The 24,483-nt window shown below is 40.8% G+C and overlaps 2 protein-coding genes across 2 annotated transcripts in view; both read left to right on the top strand.

Annotated features, from left to right (window-relative positions):
* The window catches only part of lobo (lost boys), a 184,934-nt gene that overhangs the window by 105,886 nt on the left and 54,565 nt on the right, over positions 1–24,483 (top strand). The window lies entirely within an intron of this gene.
* On the top strand, positions 5,090–5,743 carry LOC136777935 (uncharacterized). Its single transcript, XM_066734505.1, has one exon. It carries the CDS (start codon positions 5,090–5,092, stop codon positions 5,741–5,743), a length of 654 nt encoding a protein of 217 aa, XP_066590602.1.

The following is a 24,483-nucleotide window of genomic DNA, read 5'->3' as shown; positions in this document are numbered from 1 at the left end:
TAAATATTTGATTGGCACGTGTAGTGGTGGTTTTGCTCGAGAAGATGCTTAACTGTCTCTCTCTCTTTCTCAGCTTCTGGAAGTTTATTAACGTCTCTTGATAAAAGCTAAGGAAGGACGGTGTCGAGAAGAGAATGAGGAGGGGCAAGGGGGGGGGGGGTAAAGCATAGGATCGATCGTTTCGATTTATAATCGAGGTGCTTGGATCGATCGAATGGCGGTTGTTCGCCGCAAAGCCATGGAGGCCCCGACGATCGATTCTCGAGGCTATGGCGCTTGAAAGAGTTTCCTGTCCATCCTCGACTCTCTCTCTCTCTCTCTCTCTCTCTCTCTCTCTCTCTCTCTCTCTCCGAAGCCTCAGCAGCCTGCAGCTACCCTCAGTGACTGGCTGCGAGAAAGGCTCTCTCGCTCGGTCCGCGCGCGACATATCCGCTCGATTTACTTTTCTCGGCTCCCTACTGTCTTCCTGTCTCTCTCTCTTCTCTACTCGCGTCAGGGGCCTCACTTATATATCCCCTTTCTCGTCTTCCGAGCGCCACACAAAGGAGCTGCAAAAAGAGAGCGACTCGTCCATGCGCGAGCTTGCACCATTTGCACCGCGAACGAACAAACGACCAGCCGACGCGCAATTATACACCGAACGCGTCCTGAGACGACCCCCCGAACCTCTGTGCTTTCCCACTGTTACGTCGTATATCCTGCTATATATATACATGTGTGTTATTAATGTATATTTGGGTTATTTGCGAAATAACAAATTTTATTCGCTGACAATATTTTTATAACGTACTTTGCAGGATTGAATCGCTCGTCTTTCACCTATGGCAGAGCATAGAAATTTAATAGAAAATGTATGTATGGAGTGAGAGGTTATAACTGAAATCTTGGCGAATCAATTTTGTACAGCGTAATAAAAGTATTACTGTGTTAATAAAGATTTTCTGTTTCTCTCTCTTCTTATAGGAATATTTTTTTTTTTTTAAATTAAATAATCACGTCGTTTTAAGTATTAAATAGATAAAATTTGATAGTGGGAAAGTAGGTTTGAGAATAAAAACCAATTAGAAATTGTAAATAATTGAAATGTTTCAATTACTGTTTAGTTTTATGTAAAATAAGAATAGGTTTGTATTAGAAAATATTAATCTTATGACCTTTTAATAAATTTTAATATACAATGGTTTTTTCTACTCAACTTATCTGCAAATGTAGCAAATTATTGTTAATAAGTCTTACAAGTGTGATATTTATTTATTGTAACCTCCTGATATACTGTTAAGACCATATATTTATTCCATATGTTTCCTCTGCATCCTAATAAGGTTACTATTTAGTTTTGTATTTTGGCGGGTACAGAAATTCACTACGTGAATTTCTGGTCTAATTAAATCGATGTATTTTGTTTATATTGCGTGACCTTACATCCGGTGTTCTACTTACTTTTCTCTGTACTGTACGACTGTCTCGTATTTTTTGTGAATAAATCTCTCTACAACTGTGCAATCTTTAACCTCTTATATTAATAATTAACAGGTTATGGGCCCAGGACGAAACTAAATATAGAAGTGAGTGTATTTTTATTAGTGGTAATAATAATAAAGGAAGTATTTTCCTTTGAAGTGTCTTGTCCCTTTTTACGACTATCTAGCCACGTGCAAATAGTGAAATTGTTGTCAATAAAAATGGAGACGGATACCACGAAAATCACCAAATTGCATGGAATTGAGAACGGGGCTCAATGGAAATTTCAATTAAAAGTAATTTTACAAGAAAAGGATGTCTTCAAAATCGTAGATGGCAGTTGTACAAAGCCTGAGATTTCAAGTAAAGCCACAGCAGAGCAGCGATCTTCTCACAACTTTTGGACAAAAGGTGACATCTTAGCTCAAAAATTCATTGCCACTAGTGTAGCTGACTCACAGCTAATACATATTATGAATTGTGAATCTGCTCAAGGTATGTGGAATGCGTTAACTAATTTGTACGAACAAAAGTCAGAAACTGGGATTCACATGCATGCTTCAATAAAAATGGTATAAATTTAGCAAAGATCCAAAAGATAACCAGGCTGTTCACATAGCAAAACTCAAGGATATTGCACTTAGATTACAGTCATTGGGAGAACCCGTAGCGGAATCCATGATAGTAACCAAAATATTAATGACCTTACCAGTCGCCTTTAATCATTTCATTACGGCCTGGGAGTCCACACCATTAGAGCAGCGTTCGCTTACAAATTAAACGGAAAGACTTTTAAATGAAGAAACCAGATGTACGAATCAAGAAGGAGAACTGAATGAAGCACTAGCAGCAGTAAAGTTTACAAAAAGGAAAGAGAAAGCTAAAAAGAAAAATCATTTTTCTAAAAAAAAAAAATTATCCAGAACCTGATGGAAGCAAGAAGAACAATGTTTGTTTTAGATGTAACAAACCTGGTCATTGGGCTCGTAATTGTCGTACTAAGATGGAACATTGCATGAATAATAGCTCTAACAATGATAAAACACAAGGTGAAGCATTAATGTCACAAGGCAAAACTTGGTGTTAATTTGGAAAATACAGAAGTATGGTTACTTGATTCTGGAGCGACTGATCATATGCCTAATCAAAGACATTGGTTTGTTAATTTTAAATACTTTAATATACCTCAACGTGCTAATATTGGAAAAAAGGATGAAGCAATTGAAGCAACAGGCAAGGGCGATATAAATATTCTTGCATACAATGGAGTAATTTAGACAAAAAATATTTATCTAATGTTTTATTTATTCCAAAATTAAGATGCAATTTATTCTCTGCTGGTTCAGCTCTCGACAAAGGATTAATTCAAATTTCAAATGCTAAAGGATGTTTTTTCAAACGAAAAGGAAATACTGTTGCAGTGGGAGTACGTAAGTCCAAAATGTGTCAAATGCAATTCAAGGTTATTCAGCCCAAAAATAATAGAATTGAAGCAAATATTGCAACTAAGGATGACATACAAGTTTGGCATGAGAAGTTGGCTCACCAAAATATAAAACAAATTAAATTATACTTACAGAAACAAATGATTGATGCGAAAGAAACAGGGAATTTTTTCTGTGAAGGATGTGCTTTAGGTAAAGCACAAAGAGCACCTTTTCCGAAGGAAAATGAACAAATAAAAGTATCTCAAGAATGTGGTGAAATAATACATGCAGACATATGTGGTCCTTTTCAAATTCCCTCACTAAACGGATCGCGATATTATTTACTTTTAAAGGATGACTTCTCTCACTATAAATTCGTATACTTTCTCAAATCGAAAGCAGAAACTATATACAAAATTAACGAATTTATTGCAGCTGCCAAAAATCAGTTAGGAAGACATATTAAAACCTTACGAACGGACAATGGTTTGGAATTTGTAAATCAAGAAGCGGATAATGTACTAAAAAAGGGTGGTATTAAACACCAGAAAACAGTTGCCTTCACACCAGAACAGAATGGATCAGTAGAGAGAGAGAGAGAGAGAGAGAGAGAGAATCGAACTCTTGTGGAAGCAATGAGAGCCTTAATATATTGTAAAAACTTACCGTTAAAGCTTTGGGCAGAAGCAATTAATATGGCAGTATATATTTTAAATCGCACAGGTACAAGCTCATGTCCAGATAAGACACCATATGAATTATGGTTTAAACGCAGTGCAAATTTAATTAAGTTAATTGTCTTCGGAACTACTGTTTTCACTCACATACCTAAAAAAAAAAAGGAGAAAGCTAGATGCAAAATCACAAAAAAGCTATTTTGTAGGATACGACGAAAATGTGAAAGGTTATAGAATCTGGAATCCGGAAAATGATAAAATTTCTATCAAAAGAGACGTCATTTTTAATGAACATGAATTTTATAAAAGTTCTCAACCAATATCTAAAAAGGAAACAACACACAGACTTGGTATTGTCTTGCAAAAAGACAGAAGAGAATTTATCTGAAAATTTACAAGTTGACAATCTTGATTTACAACACGAATCTTCAGTCAGCGAAGAGTCTCTAAACGATTATTATTGGGATACAACAGGAGACTCTGTATAGAACTTCAAGGAAATCTGCCCACGGAGGGCTCCTCTGAAGTAAGAAGTTTGCGTAATAGGGCTGAAATAAAAAGACCCGATAGATATGGCGATGGAATTGATCCTGATTTTCTTTTCTTTATGAAATGTGAAGAACCACAAAATTATCAACAAGCAATCTCTGGCTCATATGAAAAAATAGAGACAAGCGATGGATCGAGAGATGCAATCCTGAAAACAAAATAATACTTGCATGGGTAATGACCAACTCAGTCAACATTGAATATTTGATTGACAATCGTTGGATCTATAAAGTTAAGAGGAAAGCTAATGGTGAAATTGAAAATTTTAAAGCAAGACTCGTTGCGAAAGGATATTCTCAACGAAAGGGTGTTGACTACCATGAAACTTTTAGTCCAGTAGTCAAATACGATTTTATTAGCATGATTTTAGCATTGGCAGCGTCAAAAAACCTATCGCTACGTCAATTCAATGTCAAAACTGCATTTTTAAATGGAAAACTTGAAGAAACAATTTACATTAAACAGCCTGAAGGATACGAAGATGGAACAAATAATGTCTGTAAATTGCAAAGGAGCTTGTATGGACTTAAGCAAGCCTCGAGATGTTGGCACGAAGGTTTCACGGAGATGTTAAAAAGATTTGAATTAAAGCCAACCAAATCCGATTCTTGCGTCTTCACAAATTATCAAAAGGTTAACATACTAATTTTAGCTATATACATAGACGATGAACTGATTGCTTCATCTAAAGAAGATCGAGCAAATGATTGAATACATTACCTAAACAATAAATTCGAAACTATTAGTGGAAACTTAAGTTTATTTTTAGGTTTCGAAATTGAACGATGTAAAGACGGATCCATTTTTCTACATCAAACAGGATACACCGCCAAAATACTAGAGCGTTTTAACATGACTTCCGCCAATCCTGTTACTGTACCAATTGACAAACATCAAGAACTAAATGTACTTGTGCATAAGAGAGAAGAAATACAGAAGACCTAAGCACCCTATAGAGAGGCAGTAGGATCTTTGATGTACCTTACCGTTGGAACCCGACCGGACATTGCTTTTAGTTTAGGTGTAGTTAGCCGTTTTCTGGAAAATCCAGATAAGATTCACTGGAATGCGGTAAAAAGAATATTTAAATATTTAAAAGGAACCTTCGATTATGGTTTATATTTTAAGGCGAATACAGAGTTAAGTTTGGTAGCATTTAGTGATGCAGATTTTGCGGGGGATACAGGGACTAGAAAATCAACAAGCGGTTTTGTTGTTAAGTTGGGAGAGTGTACAATTTCATGGTGCTTACAAAGACAGAGAGCGGTGGCGTTATCTACTACAGAGTCTGAATTCGTAGCAGCAGCACAAACTATTAAACATCTAATTTGGCTGGATCGATTATTTATTGAGATTTTGAAGCACAGAAAAGGGGAAATAAAAGTTTTTATGGACAATCAAAGTGCTATTAGGCTCCTTAAAAATCCTGAATTTCATAATAAATCTAAACACATTGATATCAAATACTGTTTTGCTCGGGATAAATATGAAGAAGGTTTCTTTGAACTAATTTATACTCCAACAAAAGAACAAATAGCTGACATTTTAACAAAGCCACTAGCAAGGGAACAATTTAATGTTTTACGAAAAAAATTAAATGTTAAATCAAAAAAGGAATTTATTTTTTGAGACAAGCATTTTCATCATTACTTATTTCTCAAAATATTAATTTTGTTTTTTGTTGAGAGGAAATCTATGGAAAGTGGGAGTGTTAAGACCATATATTTATTCCATATGTTCCCTCTGCATCCTAATAAGGTTACTATTTAGTTTTGTATTTTGGAGGGTACAGAAATTCACTACGTGAATTTCTGGTCTAATTAAATCGATGTATTTTGTTTATATTGCGTGACCTTACGTCCGGTGTTCTACTTACTTTTCTCTGTACTGTACGACTGTCTCTTGTATTTTTGGTGAATAAATCTCTCTATAACTGTGCAATCTTTAACCTCTTATGTTAATAATTAACATATACAAATAAAATGCGCGTTGACTCGACCGAAGAATACTATTCAATTGATTTCCCTGTGGTCACTCGCATAAAAATTTAAATACAAAAAGTTTTATTTTTAAGTTTACATTGCTATAGATCATTTAATAAAGATGATATATAATGATAATTTTAGACGCGTCAAAGTCTACAATGGCATATGAACTGAAGATGAGTCTAACTCGTCAATGTATGGCGACAGGTCATTTCTATATTTTTGTTAGTTGAAAACTTTAATAAATTTCGTTTACTTAATTTAAATAATTATTATTGAACTATATATAGATCAGTATCTGCACACTGGTGTTTCCTTTGTACTATCTGCTTAACAAATATAAACACTATGACAATAAAAAAAATGTAGGGGAGATCGGGAGTATTTGTATCACTTTATGTTCACCTTTATTCTCAAAAATACATAGTAAATAATAAAAATCTCTATATAAACTATTAATTGAGTTTACAGCGGCAACTATTTAACTATGAAGAACGAGTAAAAAAATTGTGAAACATTTTTTAGTTAAATAGATTGGAGAGGTTTTTGAAATAATGGACAGTGGTTACTTTTTACCTTATACAAAGGTAAATTTAAGAGGACTGGGGTGCAACTTGTTTCATAAGTGAAAAATGCTTGAATTGTAAATATTTGTTTAATGAAAAGTTAGAGGAGTAAAAGAAATATAATAATAAAAAGCATTCGTTCAAACTATAATTCTCTTTATATAACAATAACTAAAATATATTTTGCAATTAAATATTATAGGTATACAAATAGATTGAACTAATCGATCGATGATTCCGCATAATAGCTTTAACATCATGTGTTTAACGTAATCGCTTTTACCACAACTTTCATGCGCCCTTTCATTGCAGCTTAGGCATTGTGTCCATTCTTCACCGAGCTTATATTTGGAAAAGGGCATGTACCACGCTACACGACAATAATATTCTACTTAATCATTATCATCATTTTCAATTATTCTTCTTCTATAATAATAGTTTCATGGACATCCATAAAAGATTTAGGGTCCATTTGAATAATGCATATGCGCGCGCGAAGAGCGCTTAAATTCTATATTAAACGTTACTTAAAACTGTACATTTTATGAACTCCATATGTAATTCAGAACATAACCTTAGTTCACTCTAGAAAAGAGGTATTTATTTAATTGTCGGACGAGCAAATTCAATTACACACATTCATACTGATTGAAAAAAATTTAATTACTTATAATCATTTAATTTATGAAAAATTCAATTTTTAAAGTAAGCTGTAACAGTGTGTTATCACTTGTCCTTTCAAAGCGTTACTTTTTGCCTCCCATATAACTTACTAATATCTTTTATTATTAAAAAAACTATTACCAACTTTCCGCATATATCAATTTACCATGTATTTAAGAAATAATTACTCAGATGAAATATATTTTGAAACTAGTAAAAAAGTCCGCTATATTATGAAATGTATCAAAAAATAATAAATGTAATTTTACTGAGGTAATACTTTTACTTTTTTAATTGAAAAATCATTCTGTATATGTATTCGGGCACTACTGAAACCGACAATTGCACACGCTGCTTTTCGATATATATATATATATATATATATATCAGAACACACACATATTTTATAGAATATTATTAAAGAAAATATTTCTTAACAAGGACCGAATGGACGAAACGTCTAACACTAATAGGTATGTATATAGGTACCTTCACCTTACATATCCCCATATAAGCAGCATATACTTTGCGTTATAATAACCGAGCACATACTCTAAGACGCACGAGTCAGTATATACATGTACTTTGCCACTTTTCTAGCGAGCCCTATATACACATATATACGTATACACAGTATTTCTGTATCTATGTCACAGGCACACATTTGGAGAATAAAAAATGTTTCTCTCGCGGACAGGAGGTTGAGAATGTACGTATACGTCCGAGAAGAGACGTAAGAGTGTCGTGCAGTTTAGGTTCTTTAGAGGCGACAGTTCCTTCCTAGCGGAATTTGTCCGTTTATAGCGCAAGTGAATTTAGAACGGTAGAACGGTGAAGTAATAACAAAGGGGTTGCGGCGAGCTGACGTTGCGAGGGAGGAAAGGGGCGAAAGGACGAGAGGAGGAACGTAACGTTGCGAGACGCATATGAGAGCCAAGCGAGAAACTCTTTCATTTCGAAACATTGCTTCTCTTTAAAGTCAGCCGTGACTTTTAAAACAATATCGCCCGTCCTTCGTCCGATTGCGCGCTCCACATTTACGTGAAACACACGCACGGACCAGCGGAGAGTTTCACTTTCAAAATAAATTAGCCTCTTTAAAGCCGATGGGCTAAAAAAAGCTCCCACCGCGCACAATGCACCAGCGCCGTCGCGGTATAATCGCTCGTACGTACATACACACGCTTAGTGTGAGCGCGCGCGCGCGCGCAACTTGGAGAGTGCAAACAGTCAATTGGCCTATATTGAAAATAAAGCCTCGTTTTAAGCGGACTGTGCGCGCGCTCACTCGTCTAGCATAAAAACCGATGGATTCTTCTTCAGAGCTTTTAAAGCTTATAATTGACCCCGTTTCGAACAGCTTGAAAATGCTAATGCGTCCAAGGACAAAGTTATCTCGCGCGCGGGAGTCGGGGAAGAAGGAAGGAGGTGCGAGTGGCTGACACGGGAAAATGAGGAAACGAGAAAATGAGAAAAGGGGGAATGAGTGGGATTAAAGGGGGTTCGTTCGACCGTGCTGAAGGGGGGAGGGGGTTCAGCCTTTCGGAAGAGAGAAGGAAACTCTTTATGGTTGGACCTTGAAGCGCTCGCGAAATTTGTCCGTTTGCAGCGCGAGTGAATTTAGGGGTGGTACACGGTGGACTAATAACAAAGGGGCTGTCGTGAGGACGAACGACTGAGGAGAGAGAGAGAGAGAGAGAGAGTGGAAGAGCGCGAGGGGGGTTGAGGGGAATGAGGAAATGGGTTGGAGAGTATACTGCTACCATATATATATATATATATATATAGAGAGAGAGAGAGAGGGAGCGTACCACCCTTCCCTCCCTGGCCTCTCCTTTACGCCGTGGAGAATTTGGACAGAGGGCCGTGGGGTTATAGGGGGTGGGGGGGGGGGGGATTCGACCCGAAGGTCGGAGAGAGAGGGAGAGATTGGTGGATGGGTTAAAGGAGGGTGCAAGGGAGAGGGAGGGGGGGGGGGAGGGGGATCCACGGCACAGGGAGATGGAGCGATCGGGGAAGAGAGAAGGAAGGAAATGTGGCTTTGTGTGTGTGTGTGTGTGAGAGAGAGAGAGCGCGGACGACGAGGGAAGGCGGTGACCCGCGGTGCCTGTCTGCCTGTGCCGCTGCCTGGCCGCGTTTCAGAGCCGCAAGCAGCTCTCTATCTAGCGCGGTGTTCGTTATATAGCCAGCCAGCGTAGCAGCGACAGCCTCTACATAGCTATAGTGCACAGCGGTGGCGAGCGAGCTACGCAAGAGCAAAGGGGATGGAGGGGGGGGGGGGGGAGGAAGAGAATTGCCCCACGGAGAGCCACTGCAGTTGGTCGGACGAGGACGGAGAGAGTTGGAGAGTTTCGAAGAAGGAGGGATAGAGGAGATTCGTGCTGTGGAGAGTTTGGCTCACTGAGGCTGGTGTGAGTGTGTGTGTGTGTGTGTGTGTGTACGTGGAGAGAGAGAAGAGGTATAAGGGACAGCAACGAGCGACCGTGCGTTGCGCGGTAGTGGCTGATGGGGAGGGTGAGAGCGTGGGTAAGGGTGGCCGAGAGTGGCGTGGAGCGAGAGGCGGGGGGTGGGGGGGGGGGGGGTGGGGGGAAAAGGACGGAGGTAATTTGAGCGTCACACGGCGAGCGAGCGAGCGAACCAACGCCAACCGACCAACCAACGTCTATGTGCCACATAAAGAGCTCCCTTATGTACTGTGCTATGTACATACACACACACACACACACATATATATATATCCAAACCATCGCGAACCTACGATGCGACGACCCATGTACAGCGTGTCCCAAAAGTCTCGGTGGCGAAGGCATCAACGCGGTTCGGGATCAGCTTTCAGGACTACGATACATCCGGTGTATAATGTATGTGTGTGTAGTATATATATATATATATATATATGTAGCGGAAGGTAAATGTAGGAACTCGACGATTTCACGAAGAGAACAGTATGGAAATTGCGAGGCTGTCTTTGTCGTTGTTGTTGTTCTTGGTACCATTGTTATTGTTGTTGTTGTATTGCGTGTACCTCAAGGTCTTCGTAGAGGCGAAAGACAGGGTTTATATATACGTGCATGGGGAATTTTTCAGGAACTCGCCAGGTCCTCGGTAGTACACGTCGTCGACACAGTCCACTGGGTGTGGTTTTGGCGCCAAAGCTCGTCGAGGAGCTCTCGGAAAATGGGAAAATCTTTGGACCACCCGGACACCGCTATCACCGAGCATACTCTCTCGATACCCTTTTCTTCCTTCGATTCTCTACCGAAAATATCAGAAAATCACATTTCCTCCGAATAACGCACTTATCATCGTTCTACCCTTTATCATTGGACATAATTACTTTTTCCATCTCAAACTCTTTTCGTTTTTCAAAACCCACCGAATTCTCTCTCTCTCTCTCTCTATATATATATATATATATATATATATGCCACAGTTTTATTTAGTTACCGTGGTCGCGTTGTCTATTTATCCCGGAGAAAAAGTACGGTGTGGTCTATACTGTGGGTATTAGGTTGGAGCGAAACAATTGAAGAGGATGTACGCATAAGAGAGGTCCCTAGCAGTGTGCATGCACAGAGAGCGATACGAGTTGATCGGGGTGGGCGAACTTTTGAATGTATGATAATCTCCGACCGTTCCTGAGGGCGAGACCCCCACTGGAAACTGTGGTATGTTAAATTAGCAGGTAAATTGGTCCATCGTTGAATCTTCCTAATAGAAATTATTATACGGGGTCATTTAACGAGATGTATACATATTTGTCGCGTATACAAATGGAATGTTTCAATTTTCAAGGGATTACAGCGATATCCGATCGAAAGGTCGTCGAATCGCTTTGGAGGGTACAGCCTTGCTAATACGAAAGTATATACGTTATTATTTCGAACGACCGAGGTAATCCTGAAATCACAATAGGATGGAAGCAGCTGGCTCTTAAAGTGTTTCAATGTCGAGACTTGACTTTGATACAAGTAAATCCTGGTCGAGGACTTACTTAGGAGGAGGGGTTCTGCACGTAGAGTAAAAAGACGAAGGCGCGGTGGAGCAGTAGCAGGAAAAGAAGAGGAAAAAGAAGAAATAGAGAAGGAAAGTTTGACAGGTTGGGTGAATGGAGGTGGTAGTATATATATATATATATAGCGAGGAAGGAAGGATCGTGTGTGCACGTGGTGTTGTGGGGACCTCGTGGATGCTCATTAGAAACTCGAGCGGACTCGTTCAAAGTTCTTCGCAGTTTTGCTACCGAAGAAACAATCTCCCGCTCGATGCCTACCTTCCCGGAGTGAACGAAAAAGAGGCCTATATATATATATATATATATATATATAGTCGATCTGCGTCGAAGGATAGGACGATACACGTACGACCACCACCGATGCTAATTCTCCCAACGATTCTCCCTTATCTCTCCATCTGCGAACGTCTCGCACGTCAATCTTTTTCCTCCGCTCCGCCAAGACCATTCGAGATCACGCGAAGATCGAAACGTGGAAATCCTTGGAAACTTTCGCGATTTCCAGCCTTGATTAAAACGCTTTCCACGATTCCGCTCGCCAACTGGAACAAAAGTAAATCCGTGCTAATCAAATCGAGTGGAATGAACGATACCCGAAGGAGGAGGAATCCTTGCGGTTAATTGCTCGTCGGATTAATTAGCGATACTAATAATTATCGTCGTCTTCCACTGATAAGGAAACAGAAAATTTAGCAGTGCACCGGTGTCCTACTAAAACATTTAAATCCTTTTCCAGAATATACTAAAGTTATTCTACTTGGAGAAAGTGAAATCAAAGTTTTAGGCAAATATTCTTTATTTTAGGAAAAATAGTCTTAAACCTTTATTATATATATATATATTTATTTATAAGTGATACAGATTTCTTACAAAATCTAATCTCAAAAGCTTGAGATGACTGAAAGAAATGTCAAAAAATGATACTTGACATTATCTGTGAAAAAAGGAATTCTTAACCAGTTAACTGAATTTGACGAGTATACTAGACATAAGAAAAAACAAAAAGATTGTGTTAAGACGAATATATTAGTCATGGGCTGTCTTTTTTTTTTAGTGACTCAGTTAACTGGTTAAAATTGTTATCAGATTGATTAGCGATAGGAATAATTATGATGATTCGTACGAGTATCGCACGAGTTTCTTGGACGAATTTCTCATTGTTCCTCGTCCCGCTAATGAATCTCATAAACCTACATATAAATAATAAGGCGAAAGGACAGAAGCATAGAAAATTTAAAAAATCATCTTTGAATTGATTGCAATGGGCGAATACGAGTAAAGTTATTCGAAAGTTGGGTCAAAGTGTTAGCTGCGTAATGTTATTGTTGCGATGCTTTCTTGTCGAAGGTGGATGTACGTATACGTATAGTACGTATATCGGCTCTGGGGCTGATGTGTATTGAGGCGGAAAGGGTTTGTCGCGTGTATAACACGATGCAACGCCACTATATATATATATATATATATATATATATATATATATGTATGTATATACAGACGTCATCGTGCAAAAGCTGTGCTCTATCTGGCATTTCCAGCATTTCCATCTATTCGCTTGCTTTTTTTAGGGAAAAGAAAAGTTTCGCTGAAATTTTTACCCAAGTCCACACGTGTGCAGCGTCGTAGCTGGGGAAAATCTTGTTGAAATCGTTCATTGAGGTTACGTACATAGTACATGTGTGTGTGTGTGTGTGATACATTGTCGAACGAGCCGTGGAATTCAGGTTGGGAGATAAATGAGTTGCGAAAAGTTGTACACGCAGTTTAAATAGTGGAGGGTAACATCTTGCGAGATGCAAATTGTGTGCAAAATTGGTCATTAAGTTTGTAGCGATAGCAGTATCTTACGCCGAGAGGATTTATATTAAAGGGAGACCGATCGGCCGTAGAATCCGTCGCGCTGGGAGCTTTGAGCGAGTTCTCTCCCGATTTCGACTGATTCACAGTCGAGATCTCATGAATGAACTAACGTCACTGCGCTGAAAGGAGCTGCTTTAAAAGCCACTTATGTACACGGGCTCGAACCAACTTTTTCCCCTTCCTTGCCTCGCGTTAAATGAGTCTCTTCCGCCGAGCGATTTTTACTTGAAACCCGAAAACCTCGGCTGGCCTTGCAATTGGGGGGAACGTACTTGTACTTGTGACAAAGACCTACAACAAAAAAAAGAAGAAGAAAAAGGAATTTGTCTCGATAAATTTTCACCTTAGCATAAACGAGCAATGACGTTTTAACAACACCAAAATACACTCTTGCGAAACTATCTAGAAATGATATTTATAAAATTCGAAAAGTCTCCTCTGCAATACGAAACACGCGCGCGAGGTTGTCAACGCGATATTATCTCTAAGCAGTATATTCCTAACATATATATATAGTGGATGTAAGGAAATCACCTACACGGTACTCTACAAGCAATAGTTTTCACACAATCGAACAACTAAGTTGCTCGAGTGCTGGCAGCGATCTCATCAAGAAATACTCGGTAAAACAGAAGTTTCCAAGACTATCAGGTAGATCCGGCCAAGGTAAAATATTCCAGGGAGCAACGTAGTCAGGATATACCCAGTCATCAGGGATGGATATTTGGTTCGAGCTTGCCGAATTTTCCTCGCGTTTTTGGACGTCGTTGCAGAAAGTATATATATATATATATATATATAGGAATCAGCAGAGAAAAGCACTTATACATATATATATATATATATAGGGGAGTGGAGAGAGAGAGGTGAGAACAAGGGAGGTATTATATAAGGTGGAGAGAGAGGCGAAGGAAGAAGCGGAGGACAGAATTAAATGGGGGGAGGGGGGTAGAGTGAGACGGAGATAATAGCGAGGAGGGGGAGGGGAGGATACCGCGCCCGTCCCTTTGGCGCGATGTTCGCGGCACAAAAGGGGCCGAGAAGGGTGACGGAAGGTCGAGGGAGGGCGAGGGGAGGAGGGAGGGAGCACGATTAATTCGCGGAACGGCTAGGAAGGATGTGCTTACGTGCGCGCTAGCTTGCTCTGCGGAGAACCGGCGGGATAGTCGTGAAGCGGGGGGAGGGGGGGGGCAGACCGAGAAGGGTGTTTGCGCTCAGTCTGTGTGTGTTGGAGAGAGAGGATCGCATCTCCGGTGTCCGCGGCATTAGCCGTCGATCCGGCGAGATACGGAGATCGAGGTGCCCCGGCCTCGCCGATGCCAGGCACGTCCGCCTTTTGGTGCACCCTATGTAACCCAACCTATACAGCCTCCGCTACCATTACACATCTATCCTATATATATATATATGTGTACGAGGTTATATATATACAGAGTACATAGCTCTACCAGTTATATATATATATATATACGTTACATTAGTAAACCGGTGTGTGTGATCCAGCAACCCGGTGGACGTTCTCTCGCACAGAACCCATGCACGCTCGAATCACTATGTTGCACGGAACCTACGAGGGGTTGTGTGTGTGTGTGTGTGTGGCGGCAGAATCTGCTCTGGTAGAGCGGTTGAGCCCAGCGCGTATAACGGGTAGCGCACTGGCAGATACAGTGGCATTTGGCTTACGTAAGACACGTGCGTATATAATATAGTAGCGCATTAACGTTTCAACCGGATTGCCTTTCCTATAACAATAAACATATTAGTGTTACTATATATATATATATATATATATGTGTGTGTGTGTGTGTGTATAATGGCAATGGTGCACTTGCTGAGAAATTTTAGCCCTGTCGTAGGCGAATTAGTGCCAGGTATATATTTATATATTTAAGTGTACGCTACTCTTTCCTTTCGATTGAGCGAGTCTTATTAACGCGTTGGCGAACATTCGAGTATTGGAGAACCTCCACGCATTTGTATATATATATATATATATATATATGTTTGCCTTAGATATCGTATGTTAATAAGTGTATTTGAGTTTGCACTGCGATTTGACGTTCCAAACGAGACGTCGACTAATTATAATTATTCGAGATAAGATATTCGGAGAAATCGATGAATCCCCCCTTTTCCTTACAATTCCATAATCACAGTGTGTATTTGGTATAGACACCTCGAGTATCCTCCCAGTGCCAATCTTATCATTTTCTTATCACGAGCCTCGTCTCGTTCGCGAAACTGGAAAATTGCAAAAAAAGAAACTGATCGATTTGAGTAAAGAGAGAAGAGTAGAGATGTTGAAAGCTAATGGAGAATTTGGAAGCAGCTTGAAACCAATATTTCAGTGTAAGCAGTGCTTTTAGCAGGGACCGACTGATAATAAGCGTTCTATAGCGTCCCGCTGGCTCGCAAGATTTTAAGCAATGGCATGGCAGGCTAAAGAACTTGCCAGTGCAGAGGAGCGTAAACGTGTATAGGAGGGGGGAGTGCTCTCTGGGGCTAGCATGCAGTAGCTGACGTAGATGGGCGAGATTGGTGGTGTGTGTGGGTGGCAGGCAGGAGCGTAGTAGAGGTCTGCGCTACCTAATCTAAAGCCTGAGCCGTGCCACCGTGGAACCTAACGTGCTTCCAGCCAAGCATAGCGAAGCGTCTGTATGCGAGGTTGGCATGCCCATGCCCATAGCTATATATATGTATATAGCTAGGGCACACACAAGCATGTGCCTTGCCACGACTTGGCTTGCCTCTCCTCGCGCTATATACTTCTCTCTCTCTCTCTCTCTCTCTCTCTCTATATATATATATATATATATATATACCGCTCGCTACAGCTATACATGTAAAGCAGCGGGAAGGACGACGGCTGCACATAACATTTGGCCCATGTAAAGGGAGGAGGACTGTGCGGGAGCTCCGCGAACTGGGGTCACTTGTGTATATAGGACCATCACCACTACCAACATCGAGACTACACCACGCTGCTGCACTACCGCTAGCCTCGCGAGCTCGCCTACAGACCAGATCCATAGTTAATTACCGGCCTAATCTCTATTCGCGATTGCCTGAAACCGCTCGTAAATCCCTATCGGTGTCTGCGTGCACGCGAGCGCACGTGCGAGCCTAGTCGCAGAGCCTCCAAATCCTTCCTCCTCTCTCTCTCTCCCTCGCCCTATCCACGAAACACTCCGATAGACGACCCCCCCTAACGTCTACTCTCTCTCTCTCTCTCAACTAGTTCCCGTACCGCGTACTATATAATATATATATATATATATACTCAGTCTCGCGACGCAGAAGGGTTCCTACGGAGGCGTGGGTAGCGACGCAGCTGTGCACGAACGAACCGCGGGAGAAAAATTAGGGAGAGTCGAAAAGTTTTCAAAGCGATTAATTGGAAAAATCGTCTCATCTCCTCTCTGGCTCGGACGATGTCGAGTTTTGGAAGACTGGTTCTCGCAGTCGAGCGGTGAGGATGATGATATTATGTTTTGAAGGTGAGAGGCCTCTTCCGGGAGATTTAGGGGGTGGAAAGGAGGACATGCACGGAGGGTGCAGCCCCATTGGCAAGCATCGGGCTCTGAATCGCACGACTGAAATTGGAACGATCCTGCCGCTCGAAGGTGAATGAATTCCTACCCTGATTTTAATGGATAGGCGTCCTTTGGAATGTCAAGGATCAGACACCGTCAGTACCTTCTCCGGAGCTATTTAGGATTGGAATAATGGCGTAGTTACTGGCTGATGATACTGCCAAATCTTGCGGTAAAGGCTAAATTCTGTCGGACCCGTGTCTCTTGGATTCCACGTCGGTTGCAAACGTGTTAATATGGGCTATTCCATCCTGTGGCTTTCCTACGTAATTACAGTTAACCACTGGTATATATGCATACGGAAGCTTCTCTCAAGATACAGTCCAGCCTTTTGACATAACTGCAAATCTACTAATGTAAACTTGCAAAATATCTGATTTTTCTTCTCTCTCTCTCTCTCTTCGAATCTCGTTAGATTAATTCGTGAGAAGAGAACGAAGGTTTTGGGAAGACTGTATTTAGGAGAGGAACGATGCGAGTGTAGCGAGAGGCTGTGGAGAGTCCTAAAAGCCTATGTAATCGATGAAAGCCAAAGGAGGAATCTACGAGTGATTAAGATCGGTAGAGGGTACTACTGCAACGCTCCATGGAATATAAGAGACAGCTGGGGTTTGCATGCAAGTGCGTCAGTGATCGCTCGCGTATATATATGCTGGGGTTGGGGGGGGGGGGGGGGGGTACGCGAGAGGGTATTGGGGCAGGTGTGTGTGTGTATGTGTGTCGAAGGGAGACGGGCGACTGGGTAGGTGAGATCTGGGGACAGTGAGGGACAAGGAGAGAGAGAGAGGGGAGAGGGACGTGTGGTAGAGAGGAGAGAGCAAAGCACGGTACAGCACAGCATAGGGTCGATCCCCACGATCGATCCAGCGATATATCCCGTTAAGAGGGAATCGCGAGATCGCCATGTTCCGGGCTCGACCCGTCACTTCCGGTCACGCTGAGAGAGACGCTCTACCTGCATCGCTGCATTCGAGAAGGACCGACTTCCTCGAGCAAGGAGAGCTTCGTGTTCTACTCCACCCTCTCTCTCTCTCTCTCTCTCTCTCTCTCTCTCTCTCTCTCTCTCTAGCTACCTCGCTCTTCTAATACCCCCGCGAGCCCAGCGGGAGAGTAGAGTTTCGTTCCTTCTCTCTCTCTCTCTCTCTCTCGCTCTCCCTCTATATATATATATATATATAGCCACGTTACCCAGCCCTGTACCGCTCGTCGTTCCAAAAACGAAGGCTCTAACCCAACTATACCATCCCCCACCCCTCTCTGCTTAAAGGTACTTGCACCGAGCTCCAAAAGTCAAAGCTTGGATCTTATACTTTAAGTTTTAATTGTAGCACAGATACCTATCGCACCAACGATATTACGTTTCGTCGCATTTCTTGCCAAAGAAGGGTTATGGCCACGTGATGATCGTTAATGGCTTCCATCTTCTATATATATACATATATGTGTACATGGGAAATAGTGTAGCCCTGGAAACAGCAAAGAGCCCTTTGCGTTTCTACACGTTCAAAACTACCTACCCGCATAATGTTGTATTCGTCCTGAAAAGACCTCAAAGGATATGGGATCCCTCTAACGCGAGAGCCAATCAATTATATCTATATATATATATATATATATATGTAGAGAGAACCAAGATCGAGCGTTCTGAAAAAATAACCGCACTAAAATCTTAATTTTGAAATTTTGCTCCATTACGTCTCAATAGACAGTCTTATATAATATATTGCCCGAGTACGGTGGTTTATGGAGAGGAGATCCAAGTAGGGAGAGAGAGAGAGAGAGAAGGGTAATTTGAAACAGAGAAGATGACCTAGGAACGCAATTAAGAGGATGCGCTATGCGAGATACGATAGCTGTTGCAGGGTGGTTAAGGATATATCGGTGTGTGTGGAAGCTGGCGTATACATAGACGAGTGGCAGCGCGATCTTCCAGACCGACGGAGCCAAGTCCTGCAGGACAGCCGAGGCTCTAGGAGAGCGAAGCACCGAAGCTAACGCGAAGTCGGTCTAGTTTGCCGCCCCGATCCAGCTTCGTTACGGACTCCAACTAGGGACGCGAACCCACGTCCAAGGACCCTCGCTTTGACCCATAATTGCTTGCTAAAACAGCCTCGACAGCTCCAGACCTCCTTCCTTCCTTCCTTCCTTCGTTCCTTCGTTCTTTCCTGTACAGCTGCATATATATATATATATACCTGAATCGAGCAGTGTAATAACGATCCATTTTTCCCACCTTATATTGCCAAGAAAAACCCTCGCAGAATCACACCATACCTTGTGTGTGTATATATATAAACAGGCGGAAAATACTGCTACAAATTATATCAATGATTTATATATATATATATATATATGAATGTTGAAAAATTAATGAAACGAAAAGGATCTTTGATACATAATGCACGCGAAGAGCGTTGCAGAGGAAAAGTTTAGACTCGCAAAGCCCTGTGCACCGAGCTCGATTCCTTCTTTCGTGTGTGGTGTGTATAGCTCGTGGGCTTGTGCAGTAGGTACATAGAGGCAGGATCGTTGAAAATTATCGAGAGTTGGCCGATGTTAGCCGTTATCACGAAGGCAGCGAGGCTTAACGAGAACATCGGAGCCATCTAGTTCCATAAACGGATTTTCCGTTTAGCCGGCTCTGTGTGTATGTGGAACCGAGAGGAGAGCGAGAGGTAGCAGCCGGTATCGCCTTCCTCCAAGTAGTACAGCCCTCGCTTCTTCTTTGACGTGCTCTTCGAACCGATAAGCTACGATGGTGCTACCCGCCTCGCCTGATTATCCATGGCACGACCGTGCCAAAGCACCGACTCTCCTCGAGCTTCTTTTCTCCACTCCCCCCCCCCCCCCCCCTCCTCCTCCTCCCCTTCCTTAACGCTACATCCATGCATTCCCTATATAAATATATATGCTTTATCCATTTTCCCTATACTCGCTCGTTTTACTCATACACACACACACACACACACACACACATGCACATTCGTTCATCTCGCATTCTCCCTTCTTTATATATACACACAGTGACGCAATCAGGCGACATATAGAACACCTTGCGTCAAACGGTAATTATCGGTGCCGCAGAGTCGACTCGATAATTTGAGGAAAATTGGAGATTTTTGGAGGATGCTGTTGCGTGCCAACGGTCCCCGCTATACAATGACCGAGAGCGATTTTCAGAGGGGGGGAATTGGCGTTTCTTGGGTCTGAGGAACGGAGACTGCTAGGTATACTATATATATAGGAACTTGGAGGTGTGGCTGAGAGAGTTCTTTGACGAAAAATATATGGGCTACAATGAAGAGAGTAATAGAGAGAGAGAGAGAGAGAGAGAACTTTCTGGTCGGACTCGTCCGCGCTTATATATATATATATATCCTTGGCACTTTGCACGGGGCGAAGCATCGGGAGGATCTGCGGCTTGACTGCACAGGTTATTTCTCTGGGCCTTTGCCGCCGCTGTTGCTGCTGCGGTGCGGTCGCCGAGTCGTTCAGCCATGATGAGACACACCGGCCTGGCCCGTCCGGCCCAACCTCGCTCCATCAACGGGCCCCCCCCCCCCCCCCTCTCACACTCTCGTCGACTCTCACGCGCCGCAGCCGCAGCCGCGCCGCCTGTCTTGCGCGCAACCTTCTTCTTCATCCTCTCTTCTTGCGGACTTCCTGCCGCGGAACGTCGAACCGCGCGCGTATCGAATCTCTTCTTCTTCAATTCTCCTCCTCCTCTTCCTAACCACCCCCCCCCCCCCTTATTCCACCAGTCACTCGACGAGACTCGCACGTTTAAAAACTTCTCACAAAGAAAAATTCCCAAGCGAAGTAACAGCGCCAGTCCTCCCCGTGCGGCAAACTCTGTACCTCCGCAGCTTCTTCATCTTCGGCTCTATCGGCGGCTTCTCTTGTTTCTCTTCCACCACTCTTTGTTTAATATGCTTGATTTTAGGTCCCTAAATTTGCACGGCAATTTTTATTTCGTAAAGCGAACAGTGGTGTTTTTCAAAGCTTATCAGACTTGTTATTATATATATATATATATATATATGTATAAATATTGTAACCTGGTGATCCGTTACGAAGCTCACTTTTGTTCCTCCCACTTAGTGCCATTCAATGTCCCATAGAGTTTTCGAGTTTTCAAGTCATGACGTTAGCGAGATCGCGTCCAACGTGTTATATAGGGGAAAGGAGGGTAAGAGTACGCACTTAATATGATATATAACGAAACAATGTAACAAAATATATTTTAAATTTAAATATTTCTACTGTGGAAACATTAAAACATTAGCTAACTATAACCATAACAAAAACATCAATTTGTGCATAGAAAAAAAAATATAATAATAATAAAAAAGTATGACCTGTGCGTACTGTTGACCGCAGCAACTGCTAAGAGTACGCACAATATTTTCTAAGACCACGCACGGATTAATTTAAATGTTCGCACTTCACAATTATCACGGTGAAATGCTCCACGTTCTGCATATATAGTGCAATCTTCACGATACCAACTGCGACAAAAATTGTGTTGGATCTAATCAGTATTTGGAGGCTCCACATATAATTCATGGTACTCAGGACACTAATCTTTATACTAGATGTCGATGATTTGAAAATGTTTATTTTAATAGCTTTCCCAGTTAAACCTGGTAATTTCCAGTTTCTATCTGCACTTGCAGTTTTTTTTGCTGTTGCTAGTTCTAATTCGTTTTGAAAAAGAGAGTCGATTAGAACTTCATTGATGTGTACTCTCTGTCTACGTACTCTTTATCAGTGGACTTCTTAAAAAGGTATTCTCTCACTAAGTATCAGCGGCACAATGATCTATCGAACTTATTCCCGTACAATACGCAGGAAATACGTGTGATTACTGTTATACAACGGTAACTGTTAAATACTTCATATGTTTTGATTATAGCTTAACTTTGTTCGCTTGAAAATAACATCAATATACTTAGAATTCAAATTTCTTACCTTACTGTCATGATGCATGTATATCACAGATACAATTTTAACATATGCCATAATTAGGTCAGTATGTCGCTATAATTAACACTAGTGGACCAATCCACCAAAGAGAAAAAAAAATTGCAGGTACGTACTCATAGCGACCGCGTACTCTCACCTTATGCCTTTCCCCCATAGACATTTCTTTAATTTTTCTCGTCATTTGGTACAAACCCCATGATTGTGCGTGATACTATCCCCCCGTAAGGTGTCCTCTTTTCATACTCCTTTATAATTCCACCTCTGATGCAAACCTTGCAAAAACCTCCGAGGAACAGCAGGAAACTCGTACTCCGCAACAATTCATAGACAGAAACACAAGTTTGAGTAACAAAGGGATGTCAACTGCCACTATACTTGGTGCCAACTTCGATGAACAACACGGGACAAGGATTGATTAGGATTGCTTGAATTATGAGGGAAAAGAGGGGCAGGATACGAAAAAGGAGGAGAATTTTAAAGTGACGTACACTCCCTACCCGACCTGCGATTCATCGAGTCACGGCTCTTTCCTAATTTCGGCGAGACGAGGAGTAACCAAAGTCGAACTAGAGTATTCGTGCTTACGGGATTTAATAGTAAAATCCTAGTTCTCCTTCCCGCTTATTATCATCTCTATTCATCGTGTCTTTCCTTCTCCCCTTATTGACAAGATTCTCAACTCCTTTCCATAATTTCTTTCCTACATTCTTTACTTTTTACATTTCCGTATGGCTATTTTGTATACTAAATGTGAGTGATATGTGGCAGCTGGCAATCCTTCAATTATATTAACTTCTTTCCTTTATCTTACTCTCCGTATTAACCGATTTTACTGAATAAACTTCATATTTTATCTAAATTTCCATCTATTCGATTTTATTCATCCGTTCGACGTAGCTAAGCTGCAGTGTTTAGCTTAATTCGGACCAGTGTTCGTTCCTTTATTCTCGTAACTGTATACAGAAAAAACATCAATTAGCCTCGTATAATTCTTTTGGATGTAAAATGAGTTGTGAAAAAGATTCGTGTGTTATTTTTACGAGGATAAATGAAATATTATTACGTTGAGGCTGCGCGGGACGATTTAAGGGAAAGATCCTGTACAGAGTCCCAGATTATTAGTCTAATTCCACTTGGCTCGCGCTCCTTAACTCGCATTTCGCGAAAAACCTCCTAGGCGGAGCGCTCCTTATACTACATATATATGCGTATGCGCGAGCGGTTGCGATTTATGCAAATTACTCGCTGTACGGCAAAGTGCCATTGGTGATTAGGGGTGGAAATCTCTTGCTTCCGTGAAAATCTAAAGTGCATTCTGAAGTATGCGAGAGGCTGCAATTAAAAGTCTACTTTGACTCGGCGATACAATGTATATGGGAAAAAACAAAAAGGTTCGCTTGAAAACTGGAAAAATCCTTCCTACTTCTCGCGCGTTCGACGCTGCAAACTAACTGGTCGATCGAATTGAAACCTCTCCAGTTCATCCCTAGCAACGATTTTATCATCGAGACCTTGGACCAACGTTGTTGACCTTTGAGTTAATTTTCGCATCTTATGCTGAGATAACAAGATAAATAATTTGATAATTATGAATTTTTATTTGTAGGATTATAAACAATATTGTTTCACTGCATGTATACTGCACTTACTCCAAATCTTCTGCTTTTCCATCATTTGCCCTAAATGAAGCTCTTGAATTAATTTATAATAACTATAATGTAATACACTTTTTTGTCGGAGTAGCATAGGGGAGACCAGGGGTATTTGTAACATGTTAATGACTAATGTGAAATATGTCCAATAAATAATAAAAATATCTATATAAATTTTTAATTCAATTTACAGAAGCAACTACTGAATTATGAAGAACGAATGAACACATTGAGAAACACTTTTAGTCAAATAAATTACAGACGTTTCTCAAATAATGAGCACTTGTTACTTTTTACCCCGTGTCCGTGCAGGTAAAATGTAATAATAGGACTGGGACACAAGTTGTTTCATAAGTGAAAATGCTCAAATTGTAAACATTTTTTAATGGAATGTTACAGGAATAAACATATCATTATAAACTATTCTTTTGAATTTATATATATATATATATATATATATATATATATATATATATATAACAATAAATAAAATATATTTTGTTATTAAATATTAGGTACAAATAAGATTTAACTAATCGATCGATGATTCCGCATAACAGTTTTGATATAATATATTTAGCGTGATCGCTTTTACCACAACCTTTATGCGCCCTTTCATTGCAGCTTAAGCATTGTGTCCATTCTTCGCCGAGCTTATATTTGGAAAAGGGCATGTACCACGCTACACGACAATAATATTCTACTTAATCATTATCATCATTTTCAATTATTCTTCTTTTATAATAATAGTTTCATGAACATCCATAAAATAATTAGGCTCCATTCGAGTAATGCTTATGCGCGCACGAAGAGCGCTTAAATTCTATATTAAACGTTACTTAAAACTGTACATTTTATGAACTCCATATGTAATTCAGAACATAACCTTAGTTCACTCTAGAAAAGAGGTATTTATTTAATTGTCGGACGAGCAAATTCAATTACACACATTCATACTGATTGAAAAAAATTTTAATTACTTATACTCATTTAATTTCATTTTTAAAGTAAGCTGTAACAGTGTGTTACCACTTGCCTTTTCAAAGCGT

Source organism: Prorops nasuta, unplaced genomic scaffold (assembly GCF_024137725.1).
Source record: "Prorops nasuta isolate Cenicafe-Biocafe unplaced genomic scaffold, Cenicafe_Pnas_1.2 PNAS00013, whole genome shotgun sequence".
Lineage (NCBI taxonomy): Eukaryota > Metazoa > Arthropoda > Insecta > Hymenoptera > Bethylidae > Prorops > Prorops nasuta.
The sequence above is the reverse complement of the archived record's forward strand: the minus strand, read 5'-3'. Positions and strand labels throughout refer to the sequence as shown.

Coding starts and splice junctions, on each gene's coding strand:
- LOC136777935 (XM_066734505.1), top strand. CDS start 5,090: ATGTACCTTACCGTTGGAACCCGACCGGACATTGCTTTTAGTTTAGGT.